A 12,522-nucleotide genomic window follows, 5' to 3' on the forward strand; every position below is an offset into this window, starting at 1 on the left:
TCAATCCTCCGAATAGCCACTGCCATATCTGCCTCTCAATTTTCCTCCCCATCGCATAAACCCCATCGGCATGACCGCGAACGCCAACACTACTAACCCCAACAACGTCCCGCCCCAATGATACCCTAGTCTCTGGAAGAGCGGCGGCCCGGCCAGTGGCAGGAACGCGGCGCTGGCGTTCCGCGGTACCAGCATCGCGCTGGTAGCGCTGACAGCGTAGATACCGAAGACGTCGACGATGTAGGTCTGCAGGGAGATGGTGGTGGCGACGAGACCGAGGCCGATGATGGCGGTACCAATGATGGGCACGATGAAGTGCACGTGTACGTGCACCGTCCAGCCGAAGAGAAAGAAGCCGCTGGACATGAAGATGCAGGAGAAGAGGACGGGCGGGAGACGGTGCTCGGGGGTGATAGGAGATGGGTCGTCGGACCCGATCTGCTGTGCCGCTGCCGCTGCCGCTGCGCTAGCTCTGGCTTTCGCCATGCGGATGTACCGATCGAGCAGGAAACTGCAGATGAAAGCGCCCAGGGCAAGTCCCAGACAGAGTCCCAGGAAGCAGAGGCCCGACGCTCCCGTCGAAAAGCTGTAGATCTCCTGGAAGACGGGCGCGATGGTGGTCATCATGAGGTAGACGTATCCGTAGACGACGCTGATGTACACCGTGATCAGGATGAGGATAGGGGATCGAATTAGCAGACGCAACGGCCGAATGAAGGCATCGAAGAGCTTGGATGCTGCGCTGGCATCCGTCTCTCCTGTTTCGTACTTCGACCGCAGATCTAAGTTGCCCGTTTCACGACGCCGTTGTTTCGCCTTTCGCATCAGGATGGTAACCTGGTACGTTTCACGATAGACTGCTAACAGCAGCAGCGCGAGGACCCCGGCCACGATGGTCGGCAGCCAAAACGCCCACCGCCATCCCTCCCTTTCGCCCAGATAAGATCCCACGATGGGACCCGCCACGACCCCTAACGTGGTCGTCAGAGACATAATGGACATGGCGCGACCGCGGCGCTCTTTTTCGAACAGATCCCTCACGACCCCCGGGCCAATTGGTAAGGAGGCCGTGGCGGCGCCGCTGAGAAACCGAAAGGCGATGAGCATGTGGATGTTGGTGCTGAGAGCGGTGCCGGCATGGAAGGCGATGAAGAGAACATTGGCGATGTTGAGCACCCACCGTCGTCCGTAGAGCTCGGAAAGAGGCCCCCAGATGAGAGGGGCCACGATTTCGCCCAGTTCCCAGATGGACACGATGAGAGTGCGGTAGAGGACGTTGTTGGAGTGGAAGCCGACCAGGATGGCAGGAGAGACGGGCGCGGCGATGATGGTCGATAATTGCCTGCGTTTGATTCAGAGTCAGAATCTGGTCTTATAATTATAATGCCATCGCATCATTGAACATGCACGTACACCACCGCAGAAAAGCTGGCCACGAGAACCACGATCGACCATTTGTACGGTGGGCGCCAGTTCCGCGGGTTCGCTACATCGTCCTCGGTAAATTCCACAATGTGCGTTGTTGGATTGACGGCGATTTCTGTGTCTTTCCCCTGCTTGGTATTCTGCTCCATCTCCATCAATTCAGTCATTCCAAACGATGAGATGTGACGAGCAAGAGAGTCACAGCCTGATCAGGTTGCATTGACCCCCTCATTTGGGGGAAGCTGAGGTTACACAAGGACCCAAACATCGAGGGACAAACAAAGATGTGATCATCCATGGATTTACCAACAAACCAGACTATACTACGACTATCAAGCTAACTATTCCGCAAATGGATCTGCATAGTGCCCATGCTCTTCGAAATACCGGCTCATGGCGGCAAAAGGCTGGCTGTCAGCTGGACAAAAGGCATATCGCTCGATACTATGCACGATCGGCCTGTAGTCACTGGTGACCAATCGTTTATAGCAAGCATTGCGCTCTGGGGCTTGCGTCCAGGCAACGAGTTTGTCAAAGTCTTTGCATTGCATCATCTGACCTTCGCCACTGCCGTTCAAAAGTTCCAGAGACGGCATGGGGGTGTCGTCCGCGGCGCACATCAAGTCTTGACGTAGGCTGTCGAGACAGTGCTCGACATGACCCGCTGGAATCGGACTCTCTCCATCGGCCCGGAGGTCATGGAATGATTTACGCATGACTTTCTATAAATGCAGCGCCTAGTGTGAGTAATCTTATCTACAACAATGAGCGGGCGGTCGTTTGAGTACATACCAGACAGTGCAGCTGATGGAACACCTTCACAAAATAGATCCGTCGGTTCGAGTCCCATGGGAATGCCCAAGAGCCCGGGAGATTCATACTTTCAGCCCATTCCAGAGTAGGTGCAATAATCATTGGGTCGATGTTCAAGTTTTCCCACATATAGTCTGCATGGGTTTCGTTGGAGCTTGTGTACTCAGTATCATGAGCGTAAGGAATTTGCATATCAAAACCGAGTCCAGCTGGTAACATGTATCTATCAGCAGCCATTTTGAGATCGTCTCATCTGTTTTATTAAGATTTCTGAAGACATACTGTAGGGAGAGTGCTGGGCCGAAAGTATCTTGGATGGCATCGATTTTTCGTGTGAGCCATCACCTTTCCGCTCAAGCAAAAGCCACCATGCGTTCAACAGTAATGAGAATATAAGTGCCATGGCTAGGAAGGTTGTCTTCCATGGTTGTAATCTGGAGAGCGACGAGGTCCCACGGTCAAGACTTACCATGCCTTCCGACCCCTGGATCAAGGGCTGGTCGGCCTCATCGACCCGTTTACCACTCTCGTTTGCATACATTATACACAGCTTGCAGAGTATGGGGTTGACAAGATGTTGAGTTTTTCGAGAATGGGCGATGACAATCCTCTTTCAGCCTCATTCGATCGGACTTCTCCGAGCTTGGGTCCTTCGTTGCTTGCTGTCCGGTCGCACTGCATGATGTACCAAGAACAGGCATGTGAGCTCTTCAAGTCCCTCGTAGCCAAAGAATGTGATTTTTCGTAATACGGTAGCATCTGTATCGTAACACAGGACGAATCATATACGTTCCGAAAAGGCTATAAACGCAATCTTTTGGCCTTGTGAGGTAAGGTCACATTGAGATACGATCCATACAAATTCACCGTCTGGTCCCGATCCCATTCTCTGGACATTCGCCTTTCTATCTTCAGTCTATGATCAATACCACAGACGCTTGAAAGGTATTGACACCACCGTGACCTCCAAAATCTAGAAGATGGGCTAAATTTCGCAGAACGAACTCTTGCCTCCGCGGATATATAACGAGACGAGCATCATTGACCGACCAGACATGCGGCTTTCCGTTCTTCTCAGTCTTGCCTTGGCTACGGCCATCATGGGCCGCCCGATCCGAGATCTCGATGGCGGCGACTTTTCAATCGAGAAGAAGTCCGCCAATCCTGAGACGAGCCCGGATGAATTCGAGGTCGCTTCGATTGCTAAATGATGACAACGACAGGCCTGGGGATGTGGATTTGCGCTTGGATTACATGATATATTCTGCCTCTCGGGATCTCAAGATATATGACTGAAATTATGTAATGCATAATTTTGCTTGAGTGTTGCATCACTGCCCGTATTGCCTGTTGATCCGTATGCGTACCGTAGTCCCGTACTTTGGTTTTCGATGGGCTGAAACATTCCACTTGGGAAAGACCGGAGAAATTCGCGAAGATATGGCACGCAGGCTGAGATGATAGTCACTGTCTGCAGGACCTGGCTACACATGACCCATGGCCAGAGTTCAAGAGAGATGGAAGACCGAGCTCCGAATGCGTAGGTATAGCGGATTTGAACAGCCGTTACCACAATGTCCCTAGCAGAGAAGATTCTGTCAGTTCGGATAGCTCTCTAGATGTGCGGGTATAACTTACAAAATTCTGATGCTAAAGCAGCCAATAACTATGACACGCTTGTGCAGGCTCATCTGTATGCTGTAAACCAGCAGTGATGGTAGTGCAATAAGCAAAACCTCAATAAGAATATTGGAAACTCCGAAATATATCCACAGCGCAGTCTTTCTCTGTGTTAACACAAGGTGTACTCATTCAAAAACATGTTGAGAAGCTCACCGGATTGCGGCAGTTGCCTTCTGCTAGATTCCAGACCTCAGGAGGATCGCATTCCAGCGAGGCTGAAATGATCATCGTCACCGTCCAAAGGACCAAAAAGACAGCAGCCGCAACAACGGCCCTGGACCAACGGGTCGACGATAGAAGAACGTAGAAGAGAGCGGTAAAAGATAGCTTTCCAAGGCCTACAGTCAAGACATGGAAAATCTCGGTGACATAGATGGCCTTTTGTATGGCCTTAAATTGCGCATCAGAGTACTCGCCAGGAGACCTCCCCAGGCCATTCTCTGCGGCTATAGATGCAGCTACTCCAGCAAGTATAGACGAAATCTAGGGGTACGGTGGCTTGTTAGTCTTTCAACTTTCCAAGGCACGCTCTTCAACAAAACAAACGAATATTTACCAAAGTTGCGATGAGAAGAGTCACGATGAGGAGCTTTCTCCTAAGTGCCTGCCAACTTGCGATGAGACAGGCTGCCACAACGCCAGACGATGTAATCAGCAAAAAGCAGCTGATAATCTTGATTGCCGCGCTATGGTCCATGTTTGAATAAGTCAAAGACAATAAGATGATCCTAAACGATCAAGATGCCAGCGTCGAGTCTAAGAGGCCGGTCATCAATCATGAAAAATCAGGATTATGCCACAGTATATTGGCTTCTGCACGGACACTTCTAGGCTCGATCATATCTAGCCTTAACCCAAAAAAATGTGGAAAGAGGTGGTCCGTCGATACATGCCCATCTCTGTACGACCCTTATAGCATGGTTTATCACCACACGCGATTATGGGAAAAGACGGATTGATCGACGCCGTGCCACTAAACGCGTCGACTCTCGTTGGCCAGAAACCTGGAGGTCGACAGATGCCTTTCAAATCTGTCCGGTCTCCAGAATTCTCTATCCAGTCCGGGTTCCATATTAGCCGACACTCGCACACATCCTGGAGTCCAGTCTCCGACATACATACTGTCCGTGTGATTCGGTGAAAACAGTTGCATTACTCCGAACTCTGCATAATTCATCGTTGCGTCACATTATAATCACATTATTAATGCTCACGTCATCCCCTGTGTAACAGTGTTGCAGGTGAGGTCGTATTTGGGGGTGCCGAAGTTCTTTGTCGAGGGAGGGAGGAGCAAGTTTCAGCTGGGTGAGTAGAAAGTCACTGGATGTCACGAGTTGCCTGCCTGTTCCGGCCTGAGCGATCAACTTTCACACTTCCAACACTGTCTATCAGACCCTCAGTCCTCCTTCTGCACATACATCCAATCACTGCATTGAATGTCATTCACCATGGCTCGATATCATGCGTCAGACAGTCACTTCGAGTTGAGCTCGGCAATTGCTAAGGAACACACCGTTTGTGACAAGAGCAACGTATCTTCATCCAACAAAGATGCCATTGAACTTGCCAGAATCGGAAAAAAAGAGGTTTTAAAGGTCGGTAGAGAAGTCTTTCCAGGATCCCCCGAAGGTTTGCTTTTCTCGGCTCACAAATATTGTTCGCATTCACAAGCGAAGATTTGGCTTGACAAGCACCGTTGGGTTCGCTTGTAGTCTCATGTTGACATGGGAAGCAATGATCATGTTAGTTATTCGCCCTCATCCCATTTCCGCAATGGAATCCTCTGACTCGGGCCCAGGAACATCCAATTGGGCCTAATGAAGTATGACATACCCAATTGAAAGATCTTCAGCCATAGACCCCCGATGTTGACTTCACTCTTAGCGGCGGCCCTGCCGGACTGGTATATGGATATATTGGTGTCTGGATTGGCTTTGTGAGCATTTTCGTCGCAATGGGAGAATTGGCAAGCATGTTCCCTTCGGTAGGTGTCCACAAGAACCGTCATGTTGGTCATGTACCTGATCTCGCGTCCAGGCCGGAGGACAATATCATTGGGCATTTCTTCTTGCTCCCAGGTCATCCCGGCGATTCTTAAGTCACGTTACCGGTATTTGCACTGCAATTTGCCTGTCTTTTCCCATGCCCTTTAAGATGCTAACGAGAAGACAAAAGGCTCCATCTGTATACTAGCATGGACTGCAGGTCCAACAGCAACTATCTTTCTGGCGGGCAGTGTTCTGCAAAACGCTGTCGCAATGAATATCCCCGAGTATGACCCTAAAGGCTGGCATGTCACATTCATAATGTGGGGGGTCTTGCTCATCTGCACGGTTTTGAATACATGGTTGGGCATGATCTTGCCGGTCATTGAAGTGTTCATTCTCATCGTTCATGTGCTTGGTTTCTTCGCCGTCTTGATCCCGCTCGTCTATCTCGGTCCGCGGGCTGATCCACGCTCTGTCTTCACCCTGTCATTCAATTATGGTGGTTGGCATGACATTACTCTCGCAACGTTCATCGGTCTCAAGGGAACAGTTGCTGCCTTCCTAGGTAAGACATTCTCACCTGCTACACCCCATCTGAATTCGTACCTGACATCATTCTGTTTCTAGGCACGGACGGCGCCGTTCATGTGAGTGATCATTAAGACCCGCCATGCACCACACTATCCCTAACCTCCATATGGTATTAGATGGCCGAAGAAGTCGCGAACAGCAGTATGGTCGTACCACAATCCATGGTCCTATCGATCTTGATCAACGGCCTCCTCGGGTTCGGCATTCTGATCGCATTTCTCTTCACCGCGGGAGATCTATCCGCGCTCATCCAATCCAACGCCGCGTACCCATTCATGGACATCCTAGCCAACTCGACCAAAAGCAAAGGCGCTGCAATCGTTCTCTCCAGCATGATGGCCATCCTCCAGGCTTGCGCAGGAGTCGGCGCCATCTCGTCCGGTAGTCGCATGCTGTGGTCTTTCTCGCGCGAGCGCGCCATTCCAGGCTGGCGATGGATCCGTCAAGTCAGTAGATCATCACCTCATATCTTCATGGTTCCTCTTCTCCAGGAAAGCTGCCCAAATCCCAGCTAACACGCAAGTGCAAATACGTAAAACGAAATAGGTCAACTCCCGAACCTCCGTCCCCTTCCACAGCACCTGCATCATCGTCATCGCCGTCGGCCTCCTTAGCCTGATCAACATCGGCTCCTCTATCGTCCTCAACATCATCCTCTCCCTCGTCCTGGAGGGCTTCTTCGCCTCCTACCTCATCTCCCTCTCCCTGCTCCTATACCGCCGACTACGGAACGACATCGCCTTGCCGCGCGACGACGCCGGCGGCGACAGCAGCCGTCCCAGCCCGAAACCTTTCTTATGGGGACCCTTCCGAGTAGACGGCTGGATCGGAGTCGCAAACAATATCTTTGCCATTATCTTCACGGTCATAATGATGTTCTTCGGGTGCTGGCCGCCCATGACAAATCCCAAGCCGGCGGATATGAATTATAGTATCGTTATCTTCGGCGGGGTTACTATCCTAGCGGTGGTGTATTATCTGGGTTGGGCGAGAAAGTATTATCATGGGCCTGTGATTGAGGTGTAAGAGGGGAAGACATGGGTGATACTTGCGGCATAGGTCTTGTTTTTGTTCATAGTTATTGACCGGGCTGGACCGGTTGATACCTGAACGGGATTGAATTGAGATTCAACAAGCACAGAAGAAAAAAGAGGATAAAAGAAACGTAAGAAAGATAATGCAAAGAAATCTATTATGATTTTTCTTCCCCGGGCTCGGGAAAAGACAACCAGATTTCTGACTCTCCAAAGTATACACACAAAAGTCAAGTAAGGAATTCAACGACACACCCCCTTGGTTTCTTTTCTCACACACACTCTTTCTCTGCTCTCTTCTCTCACCATCTCCAAGGTCCAATTCAACGTATTAAAAGCAATTCAAATACACGGGTCGGAAGACCACGTACTCAACGCTAGCGACACTACGACGAGGGGGTATTAATAACGAACAGACGTTCCTAGCCATGGATCTAAAAGGTCTCCAGTTCATCGGCGGCACCCTCGGCCTCTGCGGGGATCTCGAATCCTTCCTGTCCCTATCGTTAGTAGAAGAAAAATTAAAAAATAGATAAAATAAAGGGTGATGCGACACTTCTCCGGAAAGGGAGAGTGGGGGGTAGGGGAGACATACCTCCGTCGAGTACAAAATGCCTTGAATGTGCTTGACTAACGAGTCCTCCTCCTTGTCCAACTCAGGGTCCGCCTCGATAGCGCTCTGCAGCAGCAGCTCGATATCGCGGAGCTTGGCGAAGTAAAAGTCTCGCTCCTTCTCCAGTCCGCCAATAGCCTCTTTCTGGGTAGCGATCTCCTGTTGCAGCGCGGACACGTTGGCCGAGCCAGCACCGGGGGCAGCCCGAGCGCGACTTCCTCCGACGGTGGGCGTGGTGCCGCGTCGCGTGGCTCCGGCGGAGCTGGCGCCCGCACGAGAGCTGCCGGCCGAGGTGGGAGCACCGCCGGACGCCTTCCGACGGCTGACGGCATCATAGTCACCTCCCGGGTAGTGCTGGTCCCAGTATCTCTTCACCCACTGGAGGAACTCCAGGTTATCCTGCATACGGCATTTCGTGAGATGCTCGACGGGGACGGGCTTGTCGACATGGTGGCGCGCGAAAACGTCTGCCATGGGATCATGTCAGCGCATGAAATAAAGAGAGAGAGAGAGAGAGAGAGAGAGAGAGAGAGAGAAGAATTCTTCATTTCTTTCACAAGAGGCGATTTGCAATGATAAGCAGAACAGGGAGACATACTCTGGAGGACCTTGAAGTTCTGGAGGTAGGCGTATTCGGTGTTGACGTTAAACTTCACGCGAGACATGGGAACATCCACTAGAGAGATGACACATTAGCAGGCTGATCTTATAATGGAAACGCACGAATAAACCCCCGGGTTTTGCACTCACTGAATATCGAATCGAAAACCTGACACAAGGCAGCACTGTGCAAGATTCACCACATCAGCGTGTCCTGTTCATACTCGAGTATTGGGGGAAATCCTTCATTGCAAATGGCTCTGCCACCCGTCGTCTCAAGGTATCCGGGATGGCAAATCCATCGCGGAAGCGGGAGGAATTGCACTGCATGCGGAGGAATAGGAGCGTTGTTCATACCCAGTTCCGCACTGCTCAATCTTGGTTAGGTTCAGCTGCAGCAGGTTGTTGAGCCATCCCAACAGCTCTTGTCTGGTCGATTACACATGGTTAATTGTTCGCATTCTGCACGTATGGAGGTTTTCAGGTCCCTGAAGGGGAGGGGATGCCCGACGAACCTGGATTCGCCCATGGTGGGGTAGATGGCGTAAATCGGTGGTAGAGTTTAGAATCGAGGAGAGGGAGATTTGACGGTACCGATACGGCGGGGATGCAATGGAGAGATAGGGGAAATGGAGCGGGAGGAATAGAAGAGACGACCCCTTTTCCAGGCAGCGTTGGGGGATTTGTTTATGACGAGGAAGAGGGAAAGACCCAAAAGAAGAGGATTGTTTTGTTGCTGTCGACAAAACCCACGGGATCCGCTGGCCGCTAGGGGGCCTCTTCAGCCAATCAGAGCCGGGCGGTCGGTCGGCTTTTAAGGTACACCTGCCTCAGGCTGCCAACGGGGGGAGATTTCCCGGCAAACCGGGCAAACCAGGCAAACCAGGCAAACACTACAATGATGCAATGCATGAGAAGCAACGGGTGGATTTCTGACGGCCATCTATGTAGTTACCTTCTAGCAAGTCTAGATGAATCAGTCACAGGTGAAAATCACCACAACAAAAAGGGAGACAGAAGAAGAAAAAAACATCTATCGCTTGCCAAAACTGTGTATCCCAAGAAGATAAGAAAAAAAAGCAAGATATGCAAGATAAGCAAGAAAACTCCTCCGTGAAATACCCTGAAGAACTCCGTGACCAAAGGCTTTTTCCTTGTTAAAAATGTCCAGCAAATTTCAATATATGGCTAACCAAATGCCCTCTTCATATAATTATTCTTCCAGCAGCTCAATGCCGTCAAGACCATATCCGAAGTCCATGATGACGGCACGAGAGTCTTGGCTGGTGGCCACGATACGCCGGTAGTCGGATTTCACACTCAGCATCCAGCTAGTGGTCCATCCCGGGAGGTCAATCGACAATTCTCCCGTCTGCGCGTCAAAGACCTTGACGCTGACGTCGTAGCTTCCGCTGACAATCCGCTGACTCATGCTATCGAGATGCAGAGACCGGACCAGGCCCACGTGGCCTTTGAGCTCATTCACGAGCTCGCCAGTGTTGGCATCAAACTGATAGATCACCTGATCATTTCCGCCCGTGAGGATGGTCCGCGCATCGTCGCTGAATTCGACGCACGCCAAACCACGGTCCTTGCTGGGGAACTCCTTGATGCAGAGGCCCGACGTGATATTCCACAGCTTGGCCACCCCGTCTCCACTGGCAGAAACGATCAGATCGCCCCGCAGCTGGACGGCATTGACCGGTCCGCGGTGTCCAACGAGCCTCTTCACGAGCGCTCCGGTCTGGCGATCCCAAACACAAATGGTAGTATCCTTGGAGCACGAGACAATGTACCGCTCGTCAAAGCAAACGTCCAGCACACCGGCTCGGTGGCCTTCAAGGCGACGGATCGGTTTGTAGTCATTGTGAATATCCCACACAATGCACGAGAAATCCGAAGAGCCAGTGACCATGATCCTCTCGTCGAACTGAAGACACAGGATCGAAGCGCTGTGGTAGTCCGAAGACTGGTCCACCGGTGTCACAATCCCGTCAGCGACGGTGGGAGGGGGGCAGATGGTCAGGAAAGGAGGTTTGCCTGAAGACTGCTGGCTTGGGTTGTTCACCGGCCCAATCCTCGGAACATCTCCCGGGGGAGGTCCGATGATTTTCCGACACGGCCAAGGATAATGAGCATCCCAGATGCGAACGGTCCGGTCACGAGAACCGGTGATGATTTTGTCCCTGCGAGCTATTGTCAGTATGATAAATTGGCCGGAAACAGAATTCAAGGTAATACATACTCATCAAACTGCGCACAGTATACACTGTCCGTGTGTCCGTGAAGATAGATGGCGGCGGCCTTGCCTTCCTTCCAACGACTGTCTAGAGCGCGTCGAACGAAGAACATTCTCTTCCAGTCTTGATTGGGAATGGTCTTTCCCAAACCTGCGGACTGTTTCTTCTTAGACGAAACAGCATGAGGTCGACTATGTCCGTAGACACGACGGAATACCTGTCTCCAGATATGCCGAGAGGAAGCCTGCCCATTCCAAGCGTGAGAAACCGATTCAGATTGCATCAACGACTTGGGGTCAAGATAACTAAAGACCTGGGACATGATCTCCGTTGGGAGATAATCAACCGGGTCGAGGCGCACGATATCCTCGAGATCAACGTCGGAGAGCTCATCCGAATGATCACGCAGGTCAATTCCGATGCCGCTTTCCGAATCCTGCGGCAACCTCGCATCGGACAGTTTGGCACAGTCGCGCTCGACTCGAGCCATCTCATTTTGAGCTGCAGCCGCAGCTCGGGCAGCTGATCCCGCGTAGATATCGTTTGGAAGAAATGGTGGCTCCAGGCCATTTCCAGGAATCGGACCATTGGCGCCGGCAGTAGGAGCGTAAAACCCGTGCAGACCGGGAACGCCGTTCAGCGATGCACGACGGTTGATGTTGGAGCCTCTGCACCAACTATGCCTCGACAAGATGGCATCTCTGTTTGGGGTATGTTCATCATCCTGACACAGAGCGTGGCCCTCAGAATGGGAGTGAGAGGCATGCCTGGACGATTTGTTCCGAATGTTGACAGACAGACGACGGCCGAGAGCGCGGAGACCGTCCACGGGATGACGGAGGCTGGAGAAACTCTTAGCTCCACGACGCCTCAGGACCGGTTCCGGGAAGTGGTTCATTTCTTCCACAACCTGTCCTTCACCGTCGTCCGATGCGTCTAACACGGACAATCTGTTCCAGGCCTCATTTTCAAGTCCGGAAGACTGAACGGTCGACGAGGCGGAGGTACGTGGTCGAGATCTGAGCGAAAGAGAGGGACGGCGGCGGGAGGAAGAAGCGATAGGGTCTCGTTGAGTCATGGCGCGAAAGATAAGGGGAGAAACGAAAATTAATCACGACAGAGCCAAGAGGCGAGGATAAGAGGATCGCGCAGAAGATCTGGTGGGTTGCGTAGATCGAAATATATACAGACACCCAAAAATCCCCTTGAACACGACTCACGACACGATTTCAGGGGCGAAACCGCAAGGGATAGGGTGGAGTGGTTGGACAGCGTGGACAGCGGGGAACCTGTGACAGATGAATTATGGAGGGCTGAATGTCTGCCGGCAAGGGATGCCTCTTAAGCAAAATTCCAGAAGAATAATAATAAATAAAAATTGATCGCAGAGAAGCAAAAATGAGCAATAGAGAATGGCGGGGGGGGGGGGGGGGGGGGGGGGGGAGATAAAAAAACGATAGTTAAAAGATAAAACGAACTGAACCCGGAAAAACATTTTATAAAAAAAAAAAAAACCCAACTAAGTAGGAGATATA

General features: G+C 51.5%; 5 protein-coding genes across 5 annotated transcripts; 1 reads left to right on the plus strand and 4 right to left on the minus strand.

Annotated features, from left to right (window-relative positions):
- KD926_007252 (MFS general substrate transporter) lies at window positions 1-1,592 on the minus strand (the record flags this gene model as incomplete). The annotated part of the gene is made up of 2 exons (XM_053100089.1): window positions 1-1,342; window positions 1,414-1,592. 2 exons carry the CDS (start codon window positions 1,590-1,592, stop codon window positions 1-3), a joined length of 1,521 nt encoding a protein of 506 aa, XP_052956279.1.
- A 174-nt stretch (window positions 1,593-1,766) lies between these two features.
- On the minus strand, window positions 1,767-4,618 carry KD926_007253 (uncharacterized protein; the record flags this gene model as incomplete). Its single annotated transcript, XM_053100090.1, has 8 exons — window positions 1,767-2,147; window positions 2,218-2,447; window positions 2,521-2,788; window positions 3,168-3,373; window positions 3,619-3,818; window positions 3,877-4,025; window positions 4,075-4,404; window positions 4,478-4,618. The coding sequence occupies 8 exons, from the start codon at window positions 4,616-4,618 to the stop codon at window positions 1,767-1,769; spliced, it is 1,905 nt and encodes a 634-aa protein (XP_052956280.1).
- Window positions 4,619-5,357: 739 nt separating this feature from the next.
- On the plus strand, window positions 5,358-7,526 carry KD926_007254 (amino acid transporter; the record flags this gene model as incomplete). The annotated part of the gene is made up of 7 exons (XM_053100091.1): window positions 5,358-5,516; window positions 5,780-5,905; window positions 5,959-6,031; window positions 6,097-6,474; window positions 6,537-6,556; window positions 6,617-6,946; window positions 7,047-7,526. 7 exons carry the CDS (start codon window positions 5,358-5,360, stop codon window positions 7,524-7,526), a joined length of 1,566 nt encoding a protein of 521 aa, XP_052956281.1.
- A 442-nt stretch (window positions 7,527-7,968) lies between these two features.
- On the minus strand, window positions 7,969-9,077 carry eb1 (microtubule-binding protein BIM1; the record flags this gene model as incomplete). The annotated part of the gene is made up of 4 exons (XM_053100092.1): window positions 7,969-8,034; window positions 8,130-8,614; window positions 8,746-8,823; window positions 8,972-9,077. The coding sequence occupies 4 exons, from the start codon at window positions 9,075-9,077 to the stop codon at window positions 7,969-7,971; spliced, it is 735 nt and encodes a 244-aa protein (XP_052956282.1).
- An 883-nt stretch (window positions 9,078-9,960) lies between these two features.
- Window positions 9,961-12,065, minus strand: KD926_007256 (F-box/WD repeat-containing protein; the record flags this gene model as incomplete). Its single annotated transcript, XM_053100093.1, has 2 exons — window positions 9,961-10,933; window positions 10,993-12,065. The coding sequence occupies 2 exons, from the start codon at window positions 12,063-12,065 to the stop codon at window positions 9,961-9,963; spliced, it is 2,046 nt and encodes a 681-aa protein (XP_052956283.1).
- Between the last annotated feature and the right edge of the window lie 457 nt (window positions 12,066-12,522).

Source organism: Aspergillus affinis (assembly GCF_023601865.1).
Source record: "Aspergillus affinis strain CMG 70 chromosome Unknown NODE_40_length_256409_cov_85_802654, whole genome shotgun sequence".
Taxonomy (NCBI): domain Eukaryota; kingdom Fungi; phylum Ascomycota; class Eurotiomycetes; order Eurotiales; family Aspergillaceae; genus Aspergillus; species Aspergillus affinis.